The sequence below is a fragment of the Papilio machaon genome, chromosome 7, assembly GCF_912999745.1.
Source record: "Papilio machaon chromosome 7, ilPapMach1.1, whole genome shotgun sequence".
In the NCBI taxonomy this organism is placed as follows: Eukaryota; Metazoa; Arthropoda; class Insecta; order Lepidoptera; family Papilionidae; genus Papilio; species Papilio machaon.
This window is the reverse complement of record NC_059992.1, coordinates 8,503,223-8,519,240: the sequence shown is the minus strand read 5'-3', so window position 1 is coordinate 8,519,240 and position 16,018 is coordinate 8,503,223. Positions and strand designations below refer to the sequence as shown.

The 16,018-nt window shown below is 37.9% G+C and overlaps 2 protein-coding genes across 3 annotated transcripts; both read right to left on the bottom strand.

Moving 5' to 3' along the window:
* Positions 1-31: 31 nt before the first annotated feature.
* LOC106719425 (triokinase/FMN cyclase) lies at positions 32-6,071 on the bottom strand. 2 transcript variants are annotated; one of them, XM_014513763.2, is made up of 15 exons: positions 5,952-6,071; positions 4,413-4,562; positions 4,208-4,271; positions 3,877-3,987; positions 3,510-3,598; positions 3,349-3,438; positions 3,079-3,196; positions 2,657-2,784; positions 2,431-2,548; positions 2,115-2,347; positions 1,677-1,839; positions 1,452-1,599; positions 1,028-1,127; positions 567-694; positions 32-191 (listed from the first exon to the last, which is right to left on the bottom strand). In XM_014513763.2, the coding sequence occupies exons 2-15, from the start codon at positions 4,551-4,553 to the stop codon at positions 77-79; spliced, it is 1,746 nt and encodes a 581-aa protein (XP_014369249.2). In that variant the 5' UTR covers positions 4,554-4,562; positions 5,952-6,071; the 3' UTR covers positions 32-76. The 2 variants fall into 2 exon arrangements, with proteins under 2 accessions (XP_014369249.2, XP_014369250.2); XM_014513764.2 differs by lacking the exon at positions 5,952-6,071 and adding an exon at positions 5,208-5,306.
* A 1,126-nt stretch (positions 6,072-7,197) lies between these two features.
* LOC106719437 (neutral ceramidase) lies at positions 7,198-15,187 on the bottom strand. Its single transcript, XM_014513776.2, has 15 exons — positions 15,154-15,187; positions 13,950-14,252; positions 13,407-13,550; positions 12,979-13,155; positions 12,627-12,754; positions 11,785-11,983; positions 11,465-11,668; positions 11,122-11,241; positions 10,957-11,046; positions 10,367-10,480; positions 9,116-9,343; positions 8,585-8,680; positions 8,042-8,209; positions 7,572-7,684; positions 7,198-7,393 (listed from the first exon to the last, which is right to left on the bottom strand). The coding sequence occupies exons 2-15, from the start codon at positions 14,247-14,249 to the stop codon at positions 7,213-7,215; spliced, it is 2,262 nt and encodes a 753-aa protein (XP_014369262.2). The 5' UTR covers positions 14,250-14,252; positions 15,154-15,187; the 3' UTR covers positions 7,198-7,212.
* Between the last annotated feature and the right edge of the window lie 831 nt (positions 15,188-16,018).

Here is a 16,018-nt window from a genome sequence, read left to right as displayed (position 1 = left end):
TAAATATAATTCAGAAAATCAATTAAATTTAAATATTATTTTTGGTATAAAATAATGTATTCATTGTAATATGAGCTCAATATGCTTGTGCAATAGAGTCAAGTACGGCTCGCAGCCAGAGCGCGGCGGCGCGCGCACCTGCGTCCTCGCCGCTCACGTGCTCCAACGACACGTACGACGCACGACCAGCCCTACATGTGACACGACATAATAAAACATTATTGAGTTTATTAAAAGAAAAGAAAAAAATGATAAGTATTGTTATTGTTAGTACCTAATAAAAAAATATTCAATATAAAGTTGAAGGGAAAAAGGTGTTTGTTTAGAAAATTTACAGCATTTACTGTTGGTTTCTGAGACAAATCTCTGTAAAAAACATCTCGTCCTCACTGTCATTATCTTTGACAAATGAGAGATATATGTTTTAAACGAGGTTTTTGTTCTCAGAAACCCACGAGATATTAGTGGTTGTTAAATTCGATTTATAATGAGAAATCTTCACTAATGGTCCCCCTTAGTGATCAATTAATTACTTTGGTTATAACAGTAAGTGACAACTAGAATACCTAGCCGTCATGTTGGCAGTAGCCCGGCAGCCCGCTTCCGCAGCATCCGCGGTCTTCTGCAGTAAAGTCTTCAGGTCTGCGTTGAGGTTAGCTCTGAACGCAGTCGCCGCCGTGTGCAGAGTGTCAAGCTATATTCAGTAGAAATTAATAAATACCGTAATTTTCATACTAAAATAAAGTTTTTTTTTTAATCTTTTTTATTAAAATGTTCCTGGTTATTAAAAAAAAAACTAAAAATATCAAAAACAAATTATTCCTCAAACGAGCCCAAAATCAGAAAGGTTGTGTCGTTAAATTGCATTGCAAGTTCCTATGGCCACCTTCCAGCTTCATCATCAGATCAGCACAGTGTTATAATATTGCATTGTCACCTGAACACCATAATATAAACAATACATTTAAGGCAGTAAGGTTATCATTGAATATTATAGGTCTAATGTCAAAAAAATTACGCGGCATACCATAGTCCTGTCTCCAGGTTCGGCTCCTCCGTACTTAGTGATGGCAGCCATGGCCTGCTCCCACGCCGAAAGCCATGCCGCGGGATCAATACATTTCGCACTAAAAGATACACGTTGAAAGATTCATAATACATATACAGGTATTCAAAAGATAGGTATTCATCAAAAGACTCCTTCCGGTGAAGGAAATTGCAACCTGTACATGTCTGCGAAGTACATTCAAGAGATGTGTAGTGAATTCGCACGAGGCCAGCGTGGTTGACTAAAGTTCATTTTAGAGTAAGGATCCTTGGTAGGGGACGTGTGTAAAGTGACAAAAATAACCATTCTTATCCGACGATCGAGTAATTTATGTCACAATGGATGGAAAAACGTTACTCCTGTCAGCAGGACATGAAAACTACCGAAGTTAAGTGAGACTTACTTAGCTAGTGCCTGCGAGGCGGCGGCAAAGCCGAGGCTGTAGATGCCGCCGGAGGTGCCGCCCATGTCGGTCTCCGCCGCCTCAGACAGCGCCCACAGCACACTCGACGGGTGCTCCAAATCGGCCTTCTCCAAGTATGATAGAGTAGCTACGAGATAAATTGCTTAAGCTTTTGCCCTCAAATGGGAGGGAGACAATAAAATGTCATCACTCAAAGCAGCAGACCTTGTGCAAACTTCTTCAGCGTAATGCCACAGTCACCGTCCCCGCAGCCGGAGTCGAGCCTGTTGAGCAGCGCCTCGCTCTGCGTCAGTGTCGTCGCCGCCGCCATCAGACTGGCTTTGAGGACCGCCTGCTGCTTGCCGCTTAGAGATGGACCTGCTGTCATCTGAACGAAATAGTAGCAAAAGTAGAAACATCAGAGCATATTGGAAAGTGCACAGATTTTTAACAAACACAGATCTTACCAAACATACTCTCATTCAGTCTTTTAATAGTCTCTAAAGGAATATCTGAATTTAGAAGTATTATGAGAATTTTACACTAATACATTGCTAAAATGAACATGAAACATATTGTTATCTCTGTGTTGCTAAACATAATGACAGAAATTATGATATTTTTTATAACCCAAGGTTAGTCTGCTATCGTTATATACATTACCTCCCTTCCATCAGCTTGCAGCAAGGTAAGATCGTCTCCATGATCCACGTCCTCACTCTGGGACGCCACGCCTCCTGTCCAGCCCGAGGCGTCAGTGGGGAAGTCTAGCAGCTCCAGCCACAGGTCCCCGTGCTCCTTGTTCAGATGCAGCACACAGATCTGGAAGCCGTGCATCTCCAGTGACGTCTTGAGGTGGCCGGCAAATATCCGCTCTACTACAATCTGTTTAGATTCTGCCAAATTGACAAAGATTTATGAAGAAATTCTTAAAACGACGAACTCTCTCGACTTTTCTTGAAGTCCTCAAAAACCCTACCTAGGTAATCTTTCGTTTCTGCGCTGATGATGTTCATCTCGAGGAAGGAGGTGCTGCCCAGGTTGTCGATGGTCACTGCTATTCTATCTCCCGCTTTTAACTTCAGATGATCTATTATCTAACGAAAGAAGTGTTAATATTAATGGACATTATTTAAATAAATCATGTACCAAAATGCCTACTTTACTTAAAATAATTCCAAGGGTACTTTCAAATTTAATATTACCTGGTCAAGTATCATAGCGACGACTTCCCTTGCAGTGCCGAGTTTCATCTTGCGGATGCCAGCCTCCCCGTGCACTCCCGCCCCCAGCTCCATCTCATCAGCCAGGATCTCGAACAGTGGTGGCTGACCTGTAAATGTCACACTAACTGTCAAACGGTCAGTGAACCTGTGTCTTCTAACAAAAATATTAGTTATAGACATTACGATTCTTATTACGTGATTTTTCTACTTGAAATTTCACACCTTTAGGACAATTCAAGTATTGCCACATTTATACCTCCTTAAAGGAGGACACCTCGTATTTTTCTGGGTACTAAACGTCTGACGATAGGAGTCATTGTTCATTTGTTGCTTAAAAAAATCTGGTGATTATTTTTTTCCGCTTTCTGGTGTAAAGATTAGTGTAGTAATGTATAGCTCACCAGGTAAGGAGCAAGCGCTCAGACAGACGCCGAGGGTGGCCATGTACTTATTGGCTTCGGCCGCCATGTCGCGGATGTTCGCCAACTCGTAACCTTTCTGAGCCATCGCTCCGCACAGCTGGATATATTGAGAACACATTAAAAGATCCAATCAAGAAAGATTTATTGACACGGCAGTTGAAAGTCTATTACAGATTAAAGGAGGTCTTTGAAAAATTGATATTTATATAAGAAAAAATGTACGTGATTAACCAATTCCGTAATAAGTACCTTGTAAAAGATGACCTCTCCGACCATGCTGCGGCCACCCGTCTTGTTCTGACTGGACGCCACGTCTTCGCCCACTATCAAACCTTCCACCTGGAAGACCCGAAAATTATTTAAAAAAGGAATCAAGACAATAAAAAAGGCTATAAAAATCGAATATTAACCTTTATGCCAGCAATCTTTGCCTTTTCAATAGCCTTGCCAAAGTTGAGCCTGTCGCCCGTGTAGTTCCCGATGATCACAATCACGCCACCTGGTGTCATTAAATAATTTTACTTCTTACTAATATTATAAATGTTTAGATGGATGGATGGATGTTTGTTTGTAGGTATCTCTAGAAGAGCTGTATGGATCTCGCTAAAATTTGGCATAAATGTAGAACATAGTCTGGAAGAACACATAAGCTACTTATTAAGTTTTTTTTAAATTACGCGCGGACGGATTCGCAGGAAACAGCTAGTGTTATTATAAGATTCAAACTTAACGCCGGCTCATTGTTAGCTGAGAACGTCTACGCAGTTTGACTCATACCTGAGTTATACTTGTAGAGGTGCGCGATGCCGTACAGCACATGTCCGGTGGGGGGTGAGGCGAACACTCCACCCGCTACCGCTCCGTCCAGCATGCCGCTACCCACCATACCTGACATAGTCATAATTTAATCGGCTAACCGACAAACATTACTTGTGATATATCTGAGAAATGTATATAGAACCAGCAAATGTTGGGGTATCACCAAATGTAAACTAATCTCTTCCAATTTTGGATTAAGGACGTATTTGTTTCAACAATTCCTTTTAATTCTTTGAAAATGTGTACATTATATTACAGGAAGATATTACTTTTTTTTACTTCAACTAACCAGCAGCAAAAGGTTCATGACCGGATCCTCCGCCGCCGAGGACCGCTACTCTACCCGTGTCATTCTGAAAACAACCAATTTATTTTCTAATTACAAAAATTTCAAAAAATGCAGGGGACATGACATATGCGAAGACTTGCAGCAGCTAATAACGAGCAAGCATAAAGTTTGAATCTGGTTATACCATTTGGCATTGACATTGTACCTTAGTCCTGACAGTAATAACGCGGTGCTTGGGATGCAGCTTGAGAGCGGGGTACACCGCCACCACACCTCGTAGGTTGTCATCCACACACGTCTCCGGTGAGTTGATAACCTTCTTGGTCACTGGCTTTCGACCAGCCATGGCTCGATGCTGAAAAAGGCATTTTATGTTCCAAAACATATTGTCAATTATTAATAAACATATTAGGGTACTTATTCTGGTTGGTTAATTGAAAAAGTTTTATATATGTATGTATAGGTATATGATAATTCTGTATGTGGTTGCGATCTATTCAGGGTTCTATTCTCAAGCTATATGTATAATAGAAATAACTGTTAAAATATTTACTTTTTTATTATACAGTTATTAAAGGTGCTTTGTCGCAATGCATTCGCACGCATGTTTACTTAGAACCGTCTTTTTTTTGGAAAACTTACAATAATAGAATAAATAACCAAGCAGTAAATCCTTTAGATCCATTTATTAACTAACTCTTAACAAACGGATCAAATAATTTTAGGCGGTTCGTTGCTTGGATGCCCCCTTCTATTATAAAAAAAAAAACAAAAAAACTTCAACAGTAATTTCATTTAGTAAACATATTATAGCCCTAACACAGTAGCCGCTTACATTTGCAAAGGCATTTCTGCAATGGAATTTATGAGATCATAATGTAAAAAAAATCTTCAATACAACGCAATATAATTGTCAAGATACTTGTTTAAAAATTATTATAACCTCAAATAAGAATTTACAAAAGCAAAATGTACAATATTAAAATGCTTATCAACATACCTTAAATCTTGATTATATTTCTAAATCAATAACAATTTAATACATAACTTTTATAACCACAGATAAAAAACCTTAACGTAACGAAACTGTGCGTTCGTGCGCTTTGCAACAACAAGAATGGAACATAACAAAGATAAAATTTTATGCCTCAAACAATCTTATCAACTTATGTTGTTCATTTATTAGTTTAGAAATGATGACCCTTGATTTAAAATAAAACTAAAATAGATAAAAAAATGCTTTATCAAAATCTTTTACAATAACATAACAACATTTAATTCGCGCTCCATTACATAATGCGTATTAGCTAATATTGCTACCAAGGTGATTTTTTACTTGCTATATCTGGAATAGATTCCAGTGGTTTCGAATATCTTTCTGTTGGGTAGGAGACCATCATCAAGTAACCTTTAATAATAATAAAAAAAAACAAAACAAATTTAAACATCCGTAAAATATGTAAATACCAGAATTAAAGTAAAGAAAATAAAATATTTCAATAGTATGTTTTTTTATTAGTCTAAATTACTTTCTGAGCTTTCATTTAATTTAGTTTAATACAGCATAGCATAACCTTTAATAGAAAAGTCTTTTTATAGAAAACTTTAATACCCTCAACAACCTTTGCGTTATATTGTTAGAAACTATAACATCCATAGATTATCCAAATATTTACGCAGTTACAGGCGTAATCTGCGTAAATACAACAAAGTTACTTTTCATCCCATTATATTTAATACTCACCTTATTACTTGTGGTTTTTCCTCACTGATATTAATAACACAACTTATTTATATGGTTTTTTAAACTACATCTTTTTAAAATACGTAATTCTTTTCTTTTAAGACATGATACAGTTTTATATGAAGCACATCTCTTGCTAATACAATAGTGAGACTAGTTTTCGACCTGTAAAAGGAATATACAAAGCAGAAGTCATATGTATTTTGTAATGTTCACCTTATTACATTCGAGTTTAAGTTTATTTTGAGATGCAACTTCAGTCCTTAGACATTTTAACATTATGTGATGTACTAAGGTTGGACAGTTGGACAAATAGAATTATTAAAAGACTAACTGTCGCCGGCGACTCTCTTCGGGCAAAATTAAAAAAAACGTAATAAGTAATATGTGCTTTAAGTGGTCTTTCAGATTATGTTCTACATCTGTGCCAAATTTCATCAAGATCTGTTGAGCTGTTCCGGAGATAACTTCAAACATCCATCCATCTAAAGCTTCGCATTTATAATATTCGTAAGATTATTTTAGTTAGTGTATTCTCGTATAAATTTAATTACAGGTTTCTGAGACCGAAATCTCTCTAAAAAACATGTCATCCCTGTCTCAGAAACCCATGGATAAAGTATATTATTGTCCCTCTCATTTCTCTTGAAAAAACTGAGATAAAAGTATGTTTTCGCACAGATGTTTCGTGCAGTAATATTGTATTGGCTCTCGCAAGAACGTAAATAGAAATTAAAAAAATTGCAAGTTTTTTAATTTAAAAAAAAATTCAGAGCATGTTTTGAGTTTATTAAATTCTGGATTATTTTATTATTTATTATTTACGATACATCACTAGATAATAAATTGCTCAGTTCGAAGACGGAAGATCTATTTACGGTGTCGTTGCGTTCACTCCATTTGCTTTTATAACCTTGAAATGTCATACTCGTTGTTACACATATCATTTTTAACAAGGAACTAATTTTATGTTTCTGATTTTTTTACTGACAAAGATTTACTGAAATAACGTAATTCAACCAACCAAGAGAAAAAAGACATGATCAAGAAGGGGGTGACAATAGAGATGACGGCAGACAGAATTGATTTGGAGGACGGAAATCTGGTGCACCGACCTTACGTAAATGGGATAAAGTCAAGGAGATGATGATGATGATGAAGAGATCTCAGTTTATTTTTGATGTAAGAAACTTCTAGAACAATTAAATAAAAGACTATAAATTTCTAAAATTTAATTAACTTAATTTAATCTTATAGAAGGTTAACTTTGAACTGTAAAGGTATCGGTGGCTCCTGTAAACTGTGTAATAAACCCGGCGATGCTCCGCCAGGCCCCGCGGTATACTATTCGATAGGTGCCGGGTTTGGTGCCGGCGGGCACGTGCCACTCGTATCGCACTCGGCTGGTGCCGAATATAGTTGATACCCGCTCCCAATGGAACCTGGAATTATCTTTGTTTTATAGATGGATGATGTTTCGCTAAAATGGCAAAGTTATATCTGAGAAGTTAAAAAGTGGCAGATGTACTGCCTACTTTGAATGGACAGAGGAGTGGACATACAGAAATATTAACCGTCTTTATACGTCCTCTCCCCCGCCAAATGCATATTATAACTAACCTGGTCTCCCAGTCAGCATCAGTTGCGACGGTGAACCATTCCCCTTCCTCGTATCTCTCCACGTCTGCGTGAGACGACTCCTGACGGATGTCATTACGCGGGTTTGCAGCGACCTGAATATTTGAGTTATTCGCACTCATGAACTTTAAATACAAAGAAGGCTAAGAAAAAATGAATGGATGGATGGATGTTTGTTTAAAGGTATCTAAAGAACGGCTCAACGGATCTTGACAAAATTTAGCACACATGTAGAACATAGTTTGGAAGAACACATAGACTAGTTTGTTTTTAATTCCGCGCGGACGGAGTCACCGGTAACAGCTAGTTAACAAAATAAATACAACAATTAAGCGAAATTCACTTTCTCGAGTTATCTTCGTTTCTATCGAAGAATTATCTGCATGTTCTTCTGTATTATATGTTTTTTCGTACTTTTCAGTGGCTGTGGGGACTATTTCAAACATACTTACAAAAGTGACGTTAACAACATCTCCTACTCTGATAGTGGTGGGAGGTGATATCAGTATGTCTCCGAAATTCCTGCCGATGGGCGTGGCGTCCAGTACGACGGATGGCAGGAGAGAGGACGCGTTACCTCTGTGGTCCTCCGGCTCCGGACCGGGTTCGACTGTATCGCCCTGGATATGCATTTTACTAAATTTTATAGGAAACTGAAGTCATGTACTTTGACATGTACATTGTACTTTTGTGTTAACGTAGAAGTTTTTTGTACGCTAAAAGTTGTCTGCCATATTCGTGATTATTTCAAAATTCAAACAAGATGTCCTCAATATTAGAAGATAATGAGTAACTAGTATTAAAAGTAACAAAGATAGGTTATAGAAGTTATCATATATCTTGTCGGCTCGGAACATCGCGTAGTCGCTGCGCAGAATATAATGTTAGGTGTAGCTGAGCGTAAAGGAACGCAAGGGGAGGGTGCGCAGTGCGCAGATGACTTTGAACCATCAAATTATTTGAAAAGACGTGACTTCATAGTGACTTATACATACATCAATAGCAGCGGCGGCTAATTTAGCAAACTTGTTCAGTAAAATCTCTAGTGTGTGAGGTCCGTACAGCGTCGATGCGGCTTCATATCTTTGTACCTGTCACAAAAAAAAAGATACATTGAACTATTTAATTAAGTTAATCATACGCATTCGATAATTATAAGGAACAAATTGAATAAAAAAAAAAACTTGAGAGTTGTCAAGGGACACCTGGATGGAACGAAGTTCCTTTCGATTAATTAGTGAAGGAACCAATGTTTATTCTATGCATAAAAAACTTAAGTCTTCACAAGAAGTACATTTTATTTCTATGAATTTTCGTTATATATTGTCACGTCGTTGCCATGGTGAAGTAGCGCTCATTCGTCGTTAACATACTTACTATAGCAAAAAGTGTCGTGACAACTTTTCGTAAGAACCCTTTCACAACGCGCGATAAGGAACTTCGTTCCAACTATGACTTTAGTTTCTGTACGCATATATGTTGGAAACCCACAATATCAAAGTAAAATGTCTGAATATTCAACCAACCTGATATTCCTCAAAAGTGCTAACATAGTGTATATATTCGTTTGTAAGTCCCATGACTTCGACCCTGGGTTGGTATCCTCGGGCGCGCATGACATCACCGATTACATCACGGACCCTCCTGCCGGACATGGTGGTGGGTTCCCCCGGCACCCCCGCCACCGCGAACCCCCCCAGCCATATCACTGTCGCGGACACTATCTGTGTGTGCCACGGGATTGTGGAATTTGCCTTCAAAGATAAATACACTCAATATAGTGTTCATTTTTATAATTAAGTTTGATACTGTAACTTCAAAATTCTATAACTGTAACCTAACCTAACAGTTGTTGAGTCAAAGACACACAGACACAAAGACTCAAGACTGAAACAGTGGAAACTCACTATTAAACGGAACTGAGTTTCCAAAGATGTTCAATTTATTATTTACTAGCTTTCGCCCTCAACTCCCTCCGCGCGGAATTAAAAAAAAAAAACAGTAGTCTATGTGTTTTTCCAGACTATGATCGACATCTGTGCCAAATTTCGTCAAGATACATTGAGCCGCTCTGGAGATACTTTCAAACAAACATCCATCCAACCATCTAAACATTCGCATTTATAATATTAAGTAAGATTCTATACTAACATAATAAAACGTAAACACACATTTCTTTATAACGCAGCAATTGTGGTATATTCGGTAAATTCTTTTTGTAATATTTTCACGGCATAAAATGTTGGTGGTGAGTAAAATTTAAAACAAATTGTTAGTGCGAGAAAGGAACAAAAATTTCAAGGCAATAGCAGCAAAGATGGTTACCATGGTAACGGTAATTTTCAGCCAATGACATTCGTTGTCATTCCAGCATAAGAATTTTGATATATGCAATTTTGTTTTTCTGTGTACCAAAAATGAATGCAATCACACGGATAAAGCCGTACGTGAACATTTAGTTTTATATAAGTAACAGACAAGAGATCCTATTTGAATTAGAACAGTTTAAATTGAAACTTTTCAATCAATAAATGTTACTTTTGTACCCACAAGCTAAATATATTTCTGACGAATTTGTCTTAACAAATATGTTCTCTTTCTCCTGTTACTTTTACTTTTCTTCTCTGTGTTGTACTCTCCTTCTATATATTTTATTGGTGTGTGTACGAGTGAGAATAAATTGTGTTGTGAATAACGGTCGCATCATTTTGTTACCTCACACCCTCACATCACCACATCTCTCACCTCCACCACACCACATATGTTTCCACACTTACCCTCGCCGTGGCAAGTAAGATAGGTTTTGGGGCGTGACACTCAATGTCCTCCACTGTTGGGCTCATGATAGCTCCCAGCAGTCCGTCCAGGTCTGGATTGCCAGTCAGAGTGCCCTGACAATGTAAAACTGTGATTTTATTGTATAATCAACAAGTAAAAGATAGTTTTTAGTCGGGTTCTATGTCGGGTTTTAGTCGGGTTCTATGTCAAGTTTTAGTCGGGTTCTATGTCGGGTTTTAGTCGGGTTCTATGTCAAGTTTTAGTCGGGTTCTATGTCAAGTTTTAGTCGGGTTTTATTTCGGGTTTAATTCGCCACAGTCGATATTATTTTAAGCCATTTGTACAGTACATTAAAAATTGAGAATTTTTAGCAAAATGCTTGGGATTTTATATCACAAAGTGACAAAAGTGCAACCAGTTACCTGAATACGCCTAAGTAACGAAGCGACTGCTGCCCAAAGACATCCACAATTGCAGATGCCTATCTTAGTCGACAGAGGAGGGGACGCACAGAAAATGTTTTATATTTGTATTAATATGATGTAATATTTTGTGAACAAAAAAATATCTGGTGTTATTGCGTATTTACCTGAGTTATGTTGAATACATTAGCACCATCTGTAGTACCCGAGCCGAAGCTGTAGCCCAGCGCCGGCAAACAGCCTCTCACTGGTTCATTCTACCTCAAAAAGAGTATACTATTTTAGTTTCTAATATACTTTTATATCATAAATAGAGAAAAATAAATATTTACAGTAATAAATCTCCTGTTGACAGGGTCGTACTTGGGCACGACCTCTTGTGGCATGTTGATGAACTGATGCATTACGGCCAAGTCACCTTTCAGCTCTGTACCATCACTGTTCAATACCTCCTAGAATACAAAAAAAGAAACATAGAAAGAAAGATCCAACCCCTAATAACAACAATTCTTTAAATATAATAAAACATAGAAAACCACATAAAAGATAAGGCAGAGAACACTAATTACTAACTTGACACTATGGAGCCCGACCCTGCCACAATTTTCTGCATTGTTTTACATATAACTCCTGAGTAACTCTTGCTCCTAACGTCGTGCCAAATGAATAACTTACCAAAGCAGCTTCAAACACCGCTGTACCAATGATCTGTGTACTCTCAAACATGTCCCTGCCAGGTCCGCCGGCGAAGCAGCGCTCCATGCGCTCGCACAACACGAACTGGTTGTCGCAAGTCTTGCCGCTGAACTCGCAGCGTGCTTCCTGCGTGTTGGGCGACACGTCTCCGAGGTTGGCGGGGAAGAACCCGGCTACGATTGGCTGGAAATTATATTTATATATACGATTCGACTAATAAAAACTAAAAGAAGAAAGCTTAATTCTGATAGCTCTTTCTGATTGACAGTTAAGCAAAGTAAGCACTATCTGCGTCTCACCCTCCGACTGGGGTACATAGCATTAAGTTCCTTCTCCAAACGGACAGCCGCATAGCCCAGGTTGTCTGCGGAGATAAGGCGGTTGGTCATGTTCATGCTGGTGGCGTGCAGCGGGAACCAGGTCAGTGCGCCATGCACACTGCCGTCCTCACGCTCTATGCGCACTTGTGTCAACACTGCGTCTGTGTTGCCGTCGTAGCTACGAGATACATAATGTATTAGAATTAACTAGTTCCTTAATAAAATCACTAAACCGACTTTTTTATTCTACAAATTGTAAATAACTTCATGGCTTGAGGTGTAAATCGTGAGTTTTTTTTATATTACAAGGTGGCAAACGAGCAAGCGGACACATGAATTCGCCGAAATGGCAAAGCGACCGCTGCCCATAGACATTCACAATTAAAGATGTGTTGCCTACCCTCAATCGACGAAGGAGGAGACGCACAAAAAGAGAATATTTAACCTTCCTATGCATCTCTCCTCCATCAAATCCACCTCCCCTTCCCATCCTTTCCTTATAATAAAAGGAGTGGGAGGGGAAAGAGGACTAAAATTAGGCCTCCGGCACCACACTCATCAGACTGTACTTGGAATTACTTCCACTTCACGCCTGTCTTCTGTGTGGTCGTGGTATTTCACTGAGCGAGCTGACACATTCGTGCAACAGATGTTGTTGTTGCTGGCGTCTACCATTGTTATACGTCCCTTATAAATGAAAGCCCACCATTCTAGCATTGTCGTGATTATGGACCATTATTTTTTAGTACCTTGATTAAAATTGACTACGTTTAATTTCATAGTTGATTCCATTTCATTCTTAATGTCAAATTTTTATTTACCGTTCCCTCTCCTCAGCGGGATTGTTTTCGTAAGAGAAAGGCGAGCGGTTCTTCTGAACACCCGACACTCGCGTTTGCCCAAAGAACAGCCGCGCAGGCACTATATTCTCATGCGCACGCACTATACTCTGCATCAGATAAACCAGACAAGCTTCAGAAAATAATCAACTCCACGGCTATTAACAATCGAATTTAAAAATTATTAAAATTGTTTTTATCGGCCAAAAACCTTCCTCTGATGAACTTTGGTATGTTCTTAAATAATCACATTCGTTCCTTCAATATGATCACCTCTGTGAAAAACCGTACTATGTTTTAGCCAGCTACTCCTTGAAGATCAGAAGGTACCCACCCTGGTGATTCCAGCAACGTACGCGTTGTAAGTCTCTCGTGAGAAGCCGAGGATGGTGATGTCTAGCAGCAGATCGACCAGGTGTCCCCCGGGCGCGCTGTGCGTGTGTGTGCCTGTCAGAATCACGTTGCGGAGCGAGTACATGTCCCCGTACAATTCTTGGAGGTTTTTCACCACCTGGTATGACAAAGATTAATATTAATAATTGAAAAAATGAGTAACGAAGGACTCCTTCTGAAAAAAATGATCGACAGTTGAAATTTCTTTTTTTTAATTTAAGTCTGCAACATTCTAGGACTGTAATAATTCGGTTTCATCGTCACTCTTATGTACTTATAGGATCTTTCAAGAACAAATTTCGTAGTTTTAGTATTTTAAAAATTAATGTGAAGGAAACTCAGTGTCTAGTTTCCAAATCTAGTCTTAACCTCTCTTCTAACACCAATCCCGATGGCCAGCACGTCAGCGGTGACGAGCACAATCCTGGTTTCGCCCTGTACGAAGAGGAAGGCGCGAGAGAACTGTCGTGTGTGCAAGCCACGACCTGACTGACCAATCTCAGCGTATCCCATCTGAAAGAATTCACGATTATTATGACAGAGAAGGAAGATGATTTGAAATTAGAAAGAGAAAGAATAAGCTATTGACGGAAAAACTTAACATTTAGGACATAGGAGAACTTGGATGACAAAAAAGCTATGCCTATAGTGCACTTAATAGATCAAAAGCCTAATTAACGTGATATGAATACAAAATGAAATCTTCGTACTTGTATTGTAAAGCCATTAAACTTTCCCATTGGAATTAGTCCATTTGTACCACTATAATTGTAGCTGAATATGAACTAACGTCACATCCTTTATAATGTTATTTTCATTATCACTGATTTAGATTAAATAGACTTTAATAACTATTTTTAAATATACACTAATAGAATTAAGCAACTAAACCACATATCTATCTATACTTACAAAATTGACCTCGACACAAGGCCCTGTCATATCAGCGATGCCTACGCCGACTTGATACAGCGTTTCTTTGGCGATGGGACCTTCCGTAGTTGTATCCGGTGTAGAGCTACTCGTAGTACCTTCTGTAGATGGTGTAGCACTCGTAGAAGGTGTCGTTGACGGCGTTGTAGAGGGAGATAAGGTGGTGTCCGTATTGTCATTCTGGTCGTTTACTATGACCACTATGAGAGCGACCATTCCGCCGATCACGGCAAGGACCAGTACTGGTATGATTATTTTACCCGCTAATGGTATCGCCATTTTCTGACAAAGAAATTGTTTTGTGCAGATTCTTGAATGGTTTAATTTTTTTTAAATGGTTTCTTATATAAATAGATAGGAATTATGATGGTTCAAAAATCACTTATAAAGTCACCCTAAATCTTCGAAATTTAATTAACGTATATCATCGCTGTCTAGTAAGGTATACTCGAACTTGGTTACTAAGAAAAGCCACTGTCAAGGCTCCCCCGTGATAATAGAAATCCATTAGTTCGTCGCTTTTATCAGATACAAAATAAAAACAAATTGAAAATAATGCAACCTAGAGCTCACTAGATAAAAATAATCTACATTCTGGTGTACTCATTAAATCAGTAAATTCAAGGTCACCCTTATAATCTGATTAACAGAACTGATTTAAATCCTACGACTAGAGGTCATGGGAATATGTATGTCATACATATTTACGAGTATTCCATAACGAAAAAAATTTACTAAGCATGTTAAGTACAGTACACAGTACACATTAGAATGTGTGTAGCAGTGCCAGGGTCTGAGTTTGAAGTAGTAACTAATTTAAAAATGAATTGCAATAAATAAATTGATATACTGGCAGAAAATACTAAACGAAATTCGTGGCCATAATAGAACTTAAAAAAAAAAATAGCTTGCTCCTCGTCAGTAGGGCAAAAGAGAAAAGTACATGGAAATTACGGAATAGAAATTGGTTTATAATCACCTCTTTCACAACAAATAACCTAAGATAAAGTTAACCACTAACTGTATGTGAGCTTTAGTTTTATTTTCAATCCAGAGACTACCCCACTGATTAAATCCTTATTACCAGTTAAATCCTTAGTCATAGGAAGAGAGGAATTTAGTATTAAGGGGTTTTTGACAACTTACACACAACAAGATTTACAAGGAATTTTTAAAAACTTACCAATTTAATAAAACACTTTCCTAAATTTTAAACTTAATGTTTTAATTCATAAGAACTTCATAAGAACTATAAAAAAAATAATGTATAAAAATGATCATTATAATTAAAAACGTGTGTAACTCGTGCCACCTACCAATCGGTTATTAGTATCCAAAATGTACTTAATCGAATATTTTGATAATGAGGTTAATCTTATCAGGATTATTACAAAACATATGCTATCGTCAAATGTACTTAAATTATATCATTCTTATAATTACGGCCGTCTTAATCCAAGGTTAAAAGCACCGGGCATTAGGGGTGCAAGGGCGCCAGGCCCAGAGGAAGCGCCAACCTATAGCGCCTTTTTACGTAATACTTTTAGTGCGTCATACTGATTTTCGCTCCCGGGCGCCTAAAATGGTTAATACGGCCCTGTTTATAGTAAAATGTTTTAAAAAGCGACTAAATCTGTAACTGTAACCTCTTCGCTTTTGATCCCATTTTCCGGTTTATTAAATGAAACAACTAATCAGGTAATCTTTTTTAATTTTAAATCAATATCTTTATTAGATATAAATAGCCTTTGCCTATAACAATTAAATAATTCATTAAATTTACTTATTAAGTAATTACTGGTTTAGTAACCTCATTTTATGGGCCAGTGGAGACCAAAAAATCTACAAGAAAATTAAAAAATGTCTTGAGATAAACATCACTCGTAAAACTTTAAATTCATTGCTACAACGACATTAATCTTCAATAATTTCTTGACAGGAGCCATCCAATGCTCTCGCGTAACCTTGTAAACATGCACCAGAAAACGCTGACCTAGGAACTTCATCGTCATCTCCATACGTTGGTCTTTCCTTCGCTTCAATTAGAC

Bases quoted from the DNA above. Each gene is read 5' to 3' on its own strand.
- LOC106719437 (XM_014513776.2), bottom strand. From the start codon at position 14,249: ATGGCGATACCATTAGCGGGTAAAATAATCATACCAGTACTGGTCCTT. The intron at 13,156-13,406 runs GTTAAGACTAGA...TTGTCATACCAG, and splicing joins GGATTGGTGTTAGAAGAGAG to GTGGTGAAAAACCTCCAAGA. The intron at 10,481-10,956 runs GTAAATACGCAA...TTACATTGTCAG, and splicing joins ATGTATTCAACATAACTCAG to GGCACTCTGACTGGCAATCC.
- LOC106719425 (XM_014513763.2), bottom strand. From the start codon at position 4,553: ATGGCTGGTCGAAAGCCAGTGACCAAGAAGGTTATCAACTCACCGGAG. The intron at 4,272-4,412 runs GTACAATGTCAA...GGTTGTTTTCAG, and splicing joins TTATTACTGTCAGGACTAAG to AATGACACGGGTAGAGTAGC. The intron at 695-1,027 runs GTATGCCGCGTA...TACTGAATATAG, and splicing joins AACCTGGAGACAGGACTATG to CTTGACACTCTGCACACGGC.